Source organism: Archocentrus centrarchus, chromosome 23 (genome assembly GCF_007364275.1).
Source record: "Archocentrus centrarchus isolate MPI-CPG fArcCen1 chromosome 23, fArcCen1, whole genome shotgun sequence".
NCBI classification, from domain to species: Eukaryota; Metazoa; Chordata; class Actinopteri; order Cichliformes; family Cichlidae; genus Archocentrus; species Archocentrus centrarchus.
The window spans coordinates 3,502,605-3,516,480 of record NC_044368.1 but is presented as its reverse complement, the minus strand read 5'-3'; the positions used below and the strand labels follow the sequence as shown (position 1 = coordinate 3,516,480).

General features: G+C 43.5%; 1 protein-coding gene across 1 annotated transcript in view; it reads left to right on the top strand.

Annotated features, from left to right (window-relative positions):
- The first annotated feature begins 7,562 nt into the window (after nt 1–7,562).
- The window catches only part of LOC115773465 (thyrotropin-releasing hormone-degrading ectoenzyme), a 220,608-nt gene continuing 214,294 nt past the window's right edge, over nt 7,563–13,876 (top strand). Inside the window, exon 1 of the mRNA XM_030720212.1 lies at nt 7,563–8,057. Coding sequence (XP_030576072.1) covers nt 7,563–8,057 — 495 coding nt within the window. The remainder of the gene's footprint in view (nt 8,058–13,876) is intronic.

Below are 13,876 nucleotides of genomic sequence, written 5' to 3'. Positions count from 1 at the left end.
GCCTCTAATCATCTTTAGCATGGAGCGTGCTGCTACTTGTGATTGTTCATCTTATAGTCAAGCATCTCAAGGATCACTGTTGCCGTGGTACAGGCCACCTGGTCACTTCATGCCCCATAACAACACGCTGGCAGTCAACATGATAACTGAGACTTTAAACCGCACACTCCAGAAACCAGTGGCTCTCGTCACTGAGGCTACACCTACTCATCCTTACCTGCCCTGGAGGAACTCCTACAGTTCTCGCTGTCGGACCAAAATATCAAACATCCTGAAGGACCCCGCCCACCCCCTGTTTCAGCTCCTCCCCTCAGGCAAGCGATACGGAGCTGTTAAAACACACAATACAAGACTGTTAAACAGTTTATTTCCCAGAGCCATCACTGAACTGAACTCATTCCTCAACGACAACCATGTGCAATAATCTGTCTCATGAAATAAGCTTATCTATCACATGTCCAATACAGTTTATTTTTGTACTTTTTCCCTTGTATTATATATCATCTTTTATATTAAAGGTGTATTTATTTCTATATAGGATACTTTTACAGTCTCTGTACTGCTCTATCCCAGAGTGCACCAACATTTTGTTATATATGCAATGACAAAGAAACCTTGAACCTTTCTTTTACATGCAGTCTGTGTTATAGAGCCAACACTTTGACAGCAATAAGCACTGAGTCACCTGCAGATCCTGTGAGACAATGTGAGATATTTGGAAACTTCCTTTTGCACTAAGCAGTCTGCTTTAGGTACGAATTGGCTGGAAAAGTACAAGCACAAATTGGCTGTCATTTGAATTCCTAAAGTGTAATGCTTCATTTCAAAAGGGATATTTTTAAATATTGTTGCCAGACTCATAGGCATCCACAGCCTTGTTTCCCCCCCCTGAAGGCCTTGGAGAGCTCTTTAGATCTTGGCATAATGATACCTCACACTTCAGTAGTAAAGAGAACAGCTGAGCCTCAATGTCAGAGATTTAAATAAGATGACTTCTGTCACTCTCCAAGGAGGCTCTAATCAATCAAACCTAATCTGAGCTTGTGATTCTAATTTTATGGATTTGAAGGTGTGATCAGTGCAATGGAAAACAGTGTTCTTAAACTCAAATAGTGCTATAACTTCATTTTAAGGATAAGCATTTCTTGCTCTTGTGGTAAAAGAGGCTGACTTTTCTGCTTTCTAGTAATATGGCACGTTAAGCCCACAGAAAAAGCTTCTGTTAATAGCAGGGAGGTATATTCTTCTGGGTTTTTTTTAAGTGTAAATGCTATAGGGTATACACACCACAGCTGTACAATTATGTCCATATAGATCTGGACAAGTAAACACCTTTTTTGTACAGGTGGTGTACCTCTGTACACCACCTTTACTGCAGCTACTGCTTGTTTTTTGGGGGGTATTCTGCAGTCAGTTTTGTATTAATAACTCAAAATCAGCTCTGTGAGGTTGAGATCAGGTCACTGACTCAGCCATTTTTTGAGAAGCTCTTGGGTTGCTTTGGGTCGTCATTTGTTTACCATGTGAAGCTCCATCCGATCAGTTTTGCAGCATTTGGCTGAATCTGAGCAGAGTACAGCCCTGCTCATCAGTAAACACCAGTGACCTGGTGCCACAGCAGCCATACAGGCCCCTTCCATATTGTGGTTTCTCTCGTTATCCATTCTTTCTTCTTTACCTTCATTCTGGTTCAAATTCATCTTTTTTTTTTTTCCTTTCAGAGCTGTGCAGGTGTTTCATCTAATCTGTCCTTGGTCTTGTGTGTAACCAGTGGTTTGCACCTTGTTGTAAACCCTCTGTATTTCTATTCATGAAGCTATATTATTGTAGATTCTTGAAGGCCTCTCTTAAGCAAGGAAATAATTCTTCAGTCATTCACTTGAGTTGTCATCTGTGGTATTTACAGCATTTTGGTTTTGCTGAACTTGCCAAATTGTTGATTTGGACACTCCCAGCGTTTTTGCTCCCTCTCTCTCTCTGATAGGTGTCTGTTTTGTTTCCAAAAGGCAGATGTGCTGCAAAATGTTAACAGATTTAAAGAATAATGTTGCAAGGGCAGCAGGTGAGAGCGTTGCTTTGGTTAATAACTCAAACTTGTGTTTTCTCAAGGCCAGACTTTTGGAAATAGCCTCAGGTTGGTTCTGCAAAGTCCCACAGGCATGATACACTTTCACAAGTCCTCTCACAGGGTCAGTTCTCAGGTGAGTTTCTTTGAAGGCCCTGAAGTCCAATTCTTTGATTAGCTCAACTCTCAAGTAAGTTTCCAGAATTCTCCACAGGTTCAGCTCACAGGTGCGTTAGCTCTGCTTTCAGGTAAAATGCTCCAGGCAGGTTTCCAGAAGTGATAGAGCAGGAAGAAATCTGTAGGACAGGCAGGGTAAGTAAACGGGTTAGTTTTGCAGAAAAATAAGGTTGCCTGACTGATATTACCAAGTGAGTAGTTCAGCAGTCTGAGAATGAGTGCAGAGGAGAACTGGGGTTAAATACAACAGGTAAGTGTCATGAGGAACAGGTGCACCAAACAGCCACGCCTACTTCTGAGAGGTCAGCAGTTATTCATCACATGCACACTCACACAGGATAGGAGAGACAGAGCAGCAGAGGAGAGACAGAATGAAGGCAGGTCCACAGGAGGGACCTTGACTTTGACATCTCGTGGACCTCATATTGAGAGTTTAAAAGCTGCCAAATACAAGTTCAGTTTGAAGGTCATATGTCCAACATTGGCACAATGAGTTTTCAGCCAAGATTAGATGTTGGGAAAAGACAGTCGATGGTCGTGGACTGCAAAGTGTTTGCTGGGATGCTGAAGGAGGATGATATCCAGTAAACATTTTGACTGTGAATAACCAATGACTGATGTCACTGCCATTGGAGAAAAATTGGTCCAAAAATTAAAATTGTGCTGACTTTGAAGACGTGATGTTGCCATCTGCCATCCTTTTTGAGCGTCGCCTACCTCGTCATCCCGACGTCTTGAATAATCCTTGACCTCCACTCACTAGTTAGGTTTAAGTTACGTACACACTAAAAGTGATTTCACAGTGATGTGGCGACTACAGACCAGAGAATGATGATGATTGGTGGATACAGGCGACATAACCACTGGCGATGTGAAGTGGACGGGACCTGAGAAACTTTTCTAAACTTCCAGGCAAGTGAGTGGAGTGATGACCTATCAGATGACCTATCAGTAAATATATTAGAGGGTTGCCTAGGCAACCAGAATCTAAACTGGCATACAAGGAGCGAATCGCTTCCAGTGTGGATGCAGCTTTTAGCACGAACAACAACCTGGATTGGAAAGATTGTAGTTTGGTGTCTCACTCTGCACTGCTGACCTCTAACTCTGAAGTCTAACAGTGAGCAGAGAGACAGTGGGACAGTTCAGATAAATACAATGCTCAAAACAATCTAGGAATATGTTTTAACTTTTTTAATCAGTGTAGCATTAAATCAATTAAACTTCTGGGATATTGACCTGGTCACTTAAGTAGCAGAGGGGGGTTGTTAATCAGTTTCAGTGAGGCATATCCATGGAGGGACGCACAGACCTCTGCACTCTGACTGATTTTAGGCACCAGGGTAAAATCTTTGGACCCGCTGTCAGACCCTATGCTGGTGCAGTTGGTCCTGGGTTTCTCCTGGTGCATGATAATGCCCAGCCTCAAGTGGCAAGAGTATGCAAGCAGGTCGTGGAGGATGAAGGAACTGATACACTGACTGGGCCCCACGCTCACCTGACCTAAATCCGGTAGAACGTCTCTGGGACATTATGTTTCTGTCCTTCCAATGCTGCCAGGTTGCACCTCAGACTGCAGGAGCTCAGTGATGTCCAGATCTGAGAGGACACCACCCTCCTCCCCTCCCAGGACATCAGCCATCATCTCAGGAGTATGCATGCCCTGACATTCAGCTCTGATATCTTCAGTGTTCCTTTATATATATTTTTTGAGTGGTGTACATTGGCTATAGATCGCATAAATGTGTCTAGATTTTAAGGCCATCTGGTAATAGTTTAAATGGATGTTGTGGAGCTGTGTGTTCACCATTTTATCATCAAAATTGTTGGCGATCAATTGTTGCAATAAAAAAAAAAAAGATGTTTGTTTTTATTCTTTATTGCAATAATGTGATCAATGTTTTTTTGCATTGTGAGGGACAGTCTGCCTTGTACATGACCACAACATCAACATGACTGTCTGTGGTGCAGCTTTATTGGAGGGTTAACGTTACTCCTTCAGCCCTGTTTGTTGGGATTCTTCAGCACCACATCTGGTCCAGCTGCAGAGAAGAGTCTGCAGTTCCACACTGAAGCCCTCAGATGGAAAACGTTTTTTTCTTCTTCTTTTCATGCATTGTCTCCTCTGAAGACTCAGTCCTGGGAATAAAAAAACATTCCCACAGTGTTATAAAGAGCTTATGTAGTTTCAGGCATTTAAACTGTAATAACTGAAATGCAGAAGCGCAGATAGAGGCCAGAGGAAGTAAAGAGACTGTAATGAAATACTAATCTCAGCAGACACATTAATTTAAGGAGAAAGCTACAAAGGAAAGGCACCAGTGAGTCCTGGTGCCCACAACTCAGTTACTTTACAGCCAGATAAATCTGCATGAGTACACACACACACACACACACACACACACACACACACACACACACACACACACACACACACACACACACACACACACTGGGTTTTACTCTTCTTTCATCGTTCATTTTCTTTTGTCTGGTTTGCGATACATCCAGAGAGAACAGACGAGAATAGAGCAGAATAGATTTGAATAGAGCTGGGTAGATGTAGCTTTCACATTCAGACCCCCACCCGCCCACCTCCCTCCCTCCATCGCTGCCTCTCTCTCCCTCTCCTTCGGTCAGCGCGTGCCTCTCGGTTGGAGCAGCAGCTCGTGCTCAAGTAGAAACGCACACCGCGAGCGCACTCAGTGCTGAACGGGCGACACGAGACTCTTCCTCACCTCCATCACCGCACGTCACTTTCCTCAGTGCACGGAGGGATGCTAAGCAGGAAGGCTTCATCACCGTCATCATCATCATCATCGTCACCGGGAGAGGAGGGAGCGAGGAGCAGCGGCTCTCCGTGGGCTAAAAAAGTTGAGGAGGATCCGGTTTATTAAAGGAGCGCCGGAGGGGCTCGTGCCCAGTGTTTACGCGGGATAATCCTCCCGGCACGGTCCGTTTCTACTTTGGACTCTGCAGGAACGGATGCGGTGCCTTGTGGGATTTGTTAACGGCGCTTTCCAGGATCGTTTTCGAAACGGTCCCCGGTGCTGAAACTGATCTCCGGCGCGTTTGTTTTTGAGCCACAGTTTTTTTCTTCTTCTTCTTTAATGATTGCCCCGTTATTATTAACGGATTCCGGTGTATAAGTCCTTCAGTGTGCGCTGGAACTGGTCTCTGGCGGTTTGAAGGGATCCCCACGTGTGCCAGCGGATCAATAACGGATTCCTGACATATATCTGTAAACTCCCGTGATGTCCGCGATGGATTTCTCCTACATCACACGCACTTAATGGATTTCTAAAGGCAGAGTAACGAATCCCGGGACAGTCCCGGGTGGACTTGAGGGTTAGTTTATTGACTGACGGTAACCTCAGCCCCCTCCCCGGGGACTAGAACAAGCCGCAGGTATACAGCAGGTGCTCACATATGAATGACCGAGGAAAACGACGCGTTTAACGAGAAAGCGCGAATCATCGGCGCTGAAGTGAGTCCTCCTAATAAGGGATCACCTCCGGAGAGGTTCCCCACCACCCCAGGGACCGACTGCCGTTTGAAACGGACACGGAGATCATCGCTTCCTAACGGGGGCGAGAGAAGTTACCGGAGAACCAGAGGAGTTTTTTTATTTTTTTAATTAATTAATATTTACCGGTGGACTCCATCAATATCAGAGTGATCTTATTAAAGGAATGGATTGATGGATGGATTTTTTTTTAAGGGGGGAATTTTCACCTCTTCCTTCGGATTTCTGCCCCCCCCTCCCCCCCCCGAGTGGCATCCATTTAATCACCGCATTCCTGGGTTATCAATCAGTTTTAATCCAGGTTCCATCCATCAAGCTCATAAGCTGCCCAAAGCAGGGATCGTTTAGACCTCGTGGAGTGGCCGAGTGAATTATCTCCTCCACGGTGAAATAAACCCACATGCTGGCCGTAAATTATCCACTTAACCCCCCTCAAGAGAGAAAAGAGAGAGAGCCATAGAGAGAGACCGCAGCGAGGGTGTTATTACCCTTATTAAACAGCACCTTTATCAGCAGCAAAGCAAATTTTAATTTGAAATCCATCAGAGAAAGGGGTCAAACTGAGGCGCTTCCTCCATTTTTAACAGCGAATTTAAGTTCATTTGACATGGAGGCAAAAAAAATAATGTAACCACAACGCTGGAATTTAAAGACAACCCCATCATTACAGCAGTATTCCATTTTTGGATATAGCTTTACAAAACGAGTTTTTATGAATTGACCCAAAACTTTTAAGGAAAAAGAAATAGTCTTTCTTGACAAAGATACAATTCTGAGCCTTTATTCAAAAAAAGATCTGATACTGCGTCAGTGTGACTTTGATTTGATTAAATCTTCGTGTGAATCCAAACCTGAAATGTAATCATAATAATCTCCAGGAGACTTGTAGCTCATCTTAATGTCCTGTAAGGTGTTCTAATCTTCCGCTGTAACATAATGAAAATCCCGTAATGGTCTCAAAGGGCTTTATTTATGCTTTATTGCAGATGTGAAGGAGCTTTAACTCAGAGCAAATTAACTTTACAGGTACCTTGGGAAAACAACCTGCTGCTTTAACTCTCTTTTGTTAGTTCAGACTTTAGTTTAGGACCTTTGTCTTGATAAAGTGACCATTTCAAATATTCAAACTGAGAATTTCCATCAACCAAAAGTGACTTTAACTCATAATCTGTGAGGAAATCTCCTCACTCTGCTAAGTTGTACTTGTATTTTGAGCATAAGACGTTATGCCTCACGGTGGTTAAGTGTTTAGCTTACCCAGCTGATTTCCAGTCTATGGATGGTACACTCACTGCATAGCCACATCCTCAACGGCATACCTCCTCCTCTTCACCCCCCTCCTCCCTCTCCTTCTCAGTCTTTGCTGCTCTTGAAATCGAGTCATGCAGCATTGATTTTTTTTTTGTTTCTGTTCACCGCAAAACCAAAACTCACATGATCATCTCATTTTTTCCCCCCGGTTTGTCAGTTTGGTTGACTGAAATGTAAGACATGCCGCAGTGTTGATTTTTCATGTGTAGGCACAGCTCAAGGATGTTGGTAACAGCCCATCAGCAGTAAGGTCAGAGTTCAGTGTTTCTGATGTATAACCGCTGGAGTTTCATCGGCACAGACTGAAAGGCTGACAGGCTGAGGACTGGAATCTTTGGGACGATCAAAAAACACTGTAAACACCACTGTAAACAACCTGGAATCTGGCCTGTGCATAAATGAATAATTTTCTGAATCAGATTCTGTTTCTGACTCTAAACTCTGAGATTATTTCTTTGCTTTTTTAGTGAAATTTGAAGCTAAATGGGACTAAACGACAGCAGCCCGGGAGCCATGCGGAACGGCCGTGGCCTCTCAGATCAGTGGGCTGAATCAGTGGTGGTCCGGCCTCGAACCACTGAGCGCCACATAACGGTGCACAAGCGCCTGGTGCTGGGCTTTGCCCTCTCCATACTTACCCTCATTATCGTAACAGCAGTGGCAGTGGTGCTCAGTGTCCGATTTGAGGACTGTGGTGGACGAGACCGCGATGGAACGACTGGGGAGTCGAGTTCCCGAGGCCCCGGAGGGTCTGCAAAGCTAAATGGGAGCAGAGGGGAAAGGACGGGGGAGAGAGGGGACGATGAGGTGGTCCAGCCATGGAGAAACTCGCGACTACCGGGCTCGGTGAGGCCTCGGCACTACGACCTGCGGCTGGCCGTCTACATGGACAACTTCACCTTCTCCGGAGAAGTCAGCATTGAGCTGGAGTGCATCAATGCCACCCGCTTCATTGTGCTGCATGCTGATCGCTTAGAGGTATGTTGGTGCTCTGTGACAAATCTGTGACAGGATTCCTATTTTTGCTCATAGGGAGACACACCGAGATAATTTCAGTTCAAAGATGTAGCCTTTTAGAGCCCCAGGAAGCACAAACTGAATGATCGCCATGCTAGAAGTTGTCTGAAACTTTGGACCTGGTCCAAAATCAACCTAGGCACAGACGCTGCTCAAATAGACCCAAAGATACTCAACCTGTTCCAAAATATGATCAACCCGCATGAACCCTATCAGAGAAAGAACCCAAACACCAAACATGAGCTGTTTTTACGGCCCTGACAGAACGCAAAAGTCCAAAGTCAGATTTTTAACCTGTCAGATGCCAAACACCAGGTTAAGCAGAGCCTGTGTTAGAACAGCAGAGGTAATAGTCTGCTGAATTTACAGAGAAGGGAGAGTGTTTACCTGCATGCCCTACCCCAGCAGCACCCTCGCCTTAGCTGGCCTGAGTATTTCCAGTGAAAAAGAGCAACTTTGGATAAAGTACCAACAATCATATTTGCTGCTGTTTGCATGAATCTAGACTTTCTGTCCTCTGAAAGACCACTGAGGAACTTACATGCCAGGAGATTTTTTTTTCCCTTCAATCTTTTCATGCCATTAAGAAATAATGTGATGAACAATTTTTTTCCCCTGTTCTCCTTCTTGCACAGATCCACCTAAACATAAATGAGACCCATAGCAGTAACAATAAGACCCTGACTGATCTGATTAAACTTTGGTACTGGATCAGGTCTTTGCTACTTCGTCCAGATTCAAGAATTCTTGGACTTTGGAATCACCAGAAGTAGTGTAGTTAAATAAAGTCAACTTTATGAAACGGACAGTGCTGGAAGCTCAGTTATCAGCCATGCATTGGTTGCTGTTGGTTATGGCTGTTTTTGTCAGCGCAAATTCAGTAAGCTATGAAAAATGGAAATCTTTACTGGTATTGCATCTCACTACAGCATCTGAAGTGCCCAGTTCCTGGAAATGTCAGCAGCGTTATTCCCGGCCAGTCTTAAATCGGGTACTTTTTTCCTTCGGGCGTGATTAAACCGTCAGAGCGTTTGTGGTCTCAGGCTCAAACGTTACCATTTTCTTGAGAGGATAGTGAAGAAAAAGCATTTTGAGCTTTTACAATGGCAACAGTTACTCCTGTTAGAAGTGTGAATGCAACAATCAAATTTAATGATATCTCCGCATTTCTAGTTGCTGTTCTTATGTGAAATTTCTGCTTCAAGGCATGAGTACGTAGTTTGGCAGGGATCACTAATATGATCAGAAAACGTGGTCTGGATTTCACTAAAATCTACAATAAATTTAACTTAGCATCCACCAGATTAGGTGGATGTTAAGAACTTTTATTATTGAAGACCTGTGAAGCCAAAATGCATCATAGCCTGTTGATGTAAACATTTTGATCCTTTTGATAACTTTCCAAACAAACCTCATTGTTTGCATCCAGTGGTCTGCTCTGTGCTGAAAACACCCCGGCGCTCTCTAACAAAGAATGTTTATTTCCAGATTTGGCCTCGGAGGTTTCTTTAACGAGGCTAATTAACCGTCAAAGTTGCTGTTTCAGCCCAATTTCTGAGACAAGTGCGTGGTGGGAGAAAGCCTCAGAGAAACGCCTGAGCAACGTGATTTTTTCAGGCCGGTCATCTCTGCTAATGTGAGAGAGGGATAAATCTGCCTAATTTGGGCAGAGGCCAATTAAAAACCCTGCAGCCCCTTTTGTGTTTGTGTCAGAGCACACTGTGAATTAAGAGGTGCTGTCGGGTGCCAGGCAGGTCTCCTAAGGTATCCTCAGAGTTAATGCATTATGAAAAGAAAAATTGTCAAGATGTGGAAAGGCCAAAAAACAAAAATGTGAATAAAAATAGAAGCAGCTGGTTGCAGGAGGAGGGGAAACACTCCTGAAAAGACAGCTTAATTCACAGGCTCAGAAAAAAGCACAAAAGGCACTCAGCATTTAGCAAAGTAGAAAACGCGGTGGAGGTTTTCAGTCTACGTGTTTCACTTGAGATTTCGGCTGACCGTTTTCCCGAGCTTGACAAACACTGTCAGTTCTCATCCAGGTTTCAGTCCTTCCAGACAGTCAATGGTTTAACTTCATGTCAAGTAAAATTAACATGCAGGGGCGCCTTCCATTTGGCTAATTTATGCCTCCTCCAGTCCTCCTTCCTACATCCTCGGATTGTGACCTGGAAATCGTTAGATGTTCCAGTCTTTCAAATGCACCACAGAGGAGATGAAGCGATGAGGAGCTCTGAGCGCAGAAACACAAACGTATCCCACGTCGAAGTTTTATGCAGCCTTTGAATCACAGTGTCTGTACAGTAAGCAGTAAAAGTCAGACATGTCATGCCCATTCAAGCTGGGAGGCATGTGCTATCTGGATTTATATATATTTGATTTTATTATTTATTTTATTCAATTTTGTCTTAGATCATAACAACAAAACCCACACAACCCCTTTACCCTTGGTGCGGACTCACAACAGGTGCTCGCATACGCATGAAGGTTACAGCTTTACGGTGTGTCGCTGAAGTGGTTATAATACAGCCACTTCAACACATGGCAGTTGCTTCTCTTTTGAAGGGTGTGGGGAAAAATGCAATAATTTATACACAATTATATTGTTAATTGCAAGCATAGATTGTGTTGCCTTTTTCAATCTGGTGTTTCAGCTATGCTGTGACTGATGGTCGCGCAGCATCTTATATACAGTTGGTAAAGGGGAGCTGCGTGAATCTTATAGCAATGAGCTCAGTTTTTACACAACTGTGAGAGGTGGTAGTTGAATCCACTTTTACATGTCGAGGTGAATATGCTGCAGAGGTTGTCAGTATATTATCTGCACATGCACAGGGGTGTTCAGGGGTAGGGTGCACATCAGCCTCTTTGTAGCCATAGACACAGGCAAATGGAAATGTTGTTACAGAACTGTAAGGCTTTGATTTGAAACTGTGCTTGTTTAGCATATGTCTAAAATGCAGCCCTAATCCCATGCCTAAGTGGTTCACTGGCAGAGCCCAAGGCACAGGCGACATGTGCGGCTGCATAGGGCCCCCTGACCACCAGGGGGCCCCCAAGCTCACCTAAAAATGTTCATGAAACTTTTTTTTTTTTATTTTACATGCCAGTGTCGTTAAAGAAAGAAGAAACTATCAAAACACCCCAGAATTGCACAACCGTAACAGTAATAATTTAATAAGTAGACTACTCGCTGACCGACTTCGTGTGTCAGCGTGCATTTGGTAGATTGGGGCAGGCACGCGCATCAGCAGTGATCCAGGTGACCTAATGCTGCAGCGGTTATGCCATTTCTGGCTCACAGGCTTTCCCTGTCTTCCTGTCCCGTCAAGGCTCCCTCTTTTTCTTGTTTATTGTCCTGTTAAATAGATTTAGTCCTGGTCTCTGTTCCTTGTGTTGTAGTTTGAGTCCTCCGTTGGTGTTCCTTACTCTTGTGTCTAGTTGTCTATGTTGTGTCCTTGTTCCCTTACAAGGTTCTTTGGTTCTTTGGATGGGACTTTATTCATGCATGCATGTTCAGACATAACTGTGCATCTGTGAGCTGTGGTGGTTCAATCCGACTGGTTTACTCACTGTTTCTGTGGTGACAGCGTTTTGTTGTTTTCACACTGTGGTCAGGTTGCATGGATAGACGAGTAAACCTCGCTTTTATGCCTCATTTGTGGGTGCCACCACGTCATTTTGTGGTATAACGGAGTAATAACATGTTTACAGCACTTATTGTAACACTGGGCCCAACTGCTGGCCACTTGTATTTGATATTATTCTATTGTTCAGCAATTCTGTATACGGCATAATTAGTATTCATATACAGTACCAGTCAATAATTTGGAGTGGTACTGTATTACAAGTGGCATCCACACCACTGCACCATTGCATGGTCTGCAGTGATATTTCCTCCGGTCTGGCAGATCAGTTCAAAGGCCTCATTGAATTCTCTAAAACAGTCCATCATAGATTCACAAAATGACTCTACTGACGATATTAGACAGGAACAAGCTGTGCAGCAGGTGTGGAAAGCAGCCGAAGCCGCCGGAGATAAATTCAAAAAGAAGTGGAAGCATTGTTCCAAAAATAGAAACCGTACGCAGTAAACCGCAGAAAACAATGATGGATTTTATTCTACATGTTCCTGGCCTATTTTCATCTATGCTGCCCCGGATATTTGTGCGTAATCCAGCGATCAGCGGCCGGCGCTGTTGCCAACTTTTGTGCAAGAAAACTCGCTGTTGGCTGTCTCAAAAGTTGCCCTTTTATTAACAATTAAATGGTTGCTGTTTGCCGCAACCAAAACAAAACAGTAACAACAACGAGACTGACTCGGATAATGACGAGAGGGAATCCGGCATGCTTGATGCCGAAATCGCCCAACTGTTCAACTCAGACACTGAAGATGAGGAATTTAAAATGTGAGGGTATTTTTCTGTATTTGTTACAACTGAACAATATTCTGAGTTATTGTGAATGAGTTGAATAAAGTTCGACTTACCTGACGCTTTTGCTTCGCTCTACATATGTTTTTATCATGCGCCTTATAACCCGGTGCGCCTTATGAGTGAAAATAGACCCGTTCATTGATAGTGCGCCTTATAATGCGGTGCGCCTTATGGTCCAAAAAATATGGTACTAGTCTGTAATTAGGTGCATTTGCACAGTTATGCAAATATATACATCTTTTGGATGAAAACACATCCATTATGTCCAAAAGCAGGTCAAAACCCCTAATCACACATTTCCTAAAAAGCCTATGCCCTCTAGATTGAATATGGCATCCACTGACACTTGTCCCATCCTCCACAATGTCATGGCCATGACATAGTTTTACAATGTGTATCTTACTGAAATACAGCGGTTTTCAATGGGCTTGTGTGCATGGGGCTGAAACAGCAATACATCCCAAAAATATTTATATTCAACTTCAACGCTCCAGCATTAATAACGGTTAAGCTCAAAATCAAATTTTGCTTAGGCCCCCTTCAAGGCTTTGGCAGGCTCTGTTCACTGGTGACCTGCTGCTGGTTAACAGGTTAAAAACGGCACTTTTGCCTCTCAGACACAGCATGCTCTTTCTGCACTGCCTGCTTAAGTTTTGGAAAATATCTGGTTTGGATATCTGTGTTCACAATGTTAATCGAGCACATTGAAAATTTATGTTAGAGAGTAACTCATGCTTTGAAATGCCTAGGGGCCCTGGCCAAGTATCCACACCGGACTAGTTTAGAGTGAGACTGGGTTCTTTATGCTTATATGATAAATTTTTAATGAAGACTAAACACTGCTCCCTGTGCATTGTATTTCAAGAGCTTTTACAATGTTTACGAGTTTTGCAGCTTTACCCCTGTTCTGTATAGATGGGGTCTTTCTATATGACTCACTCCACCTGAAAGTTATTGGAGGATTAAAATGTTCAAATCTAACCCAAAGTCAAACATACAGCTGTCCAGGATTTTGACTTGCATGATGCTGCTGGTAAAAGGAGTGACTGGACTGTTGGAGAACACCTTTACTTTTTAGCCTTGCAAAATTTTAATAAAGTGTTAATATTGCATTACAATTTTGTTGTGGCTTTTTGAGAAAATATATATACCGTTGCAGTACAATGCAGCCACAGAGCAACAGTTATTATTATTCTTTTACAACATTTTTAGAGTACATATTGATATTTTCATTGGTTCATGGTTTCAGTAATTAAGGGTTAGAGTTAAGGCCAAACATGGCTGGAACACTTCTACCAGAGGTCCAATAGTGTGAAGCAGGAAGCCCTCTGTAATAAGACTGCG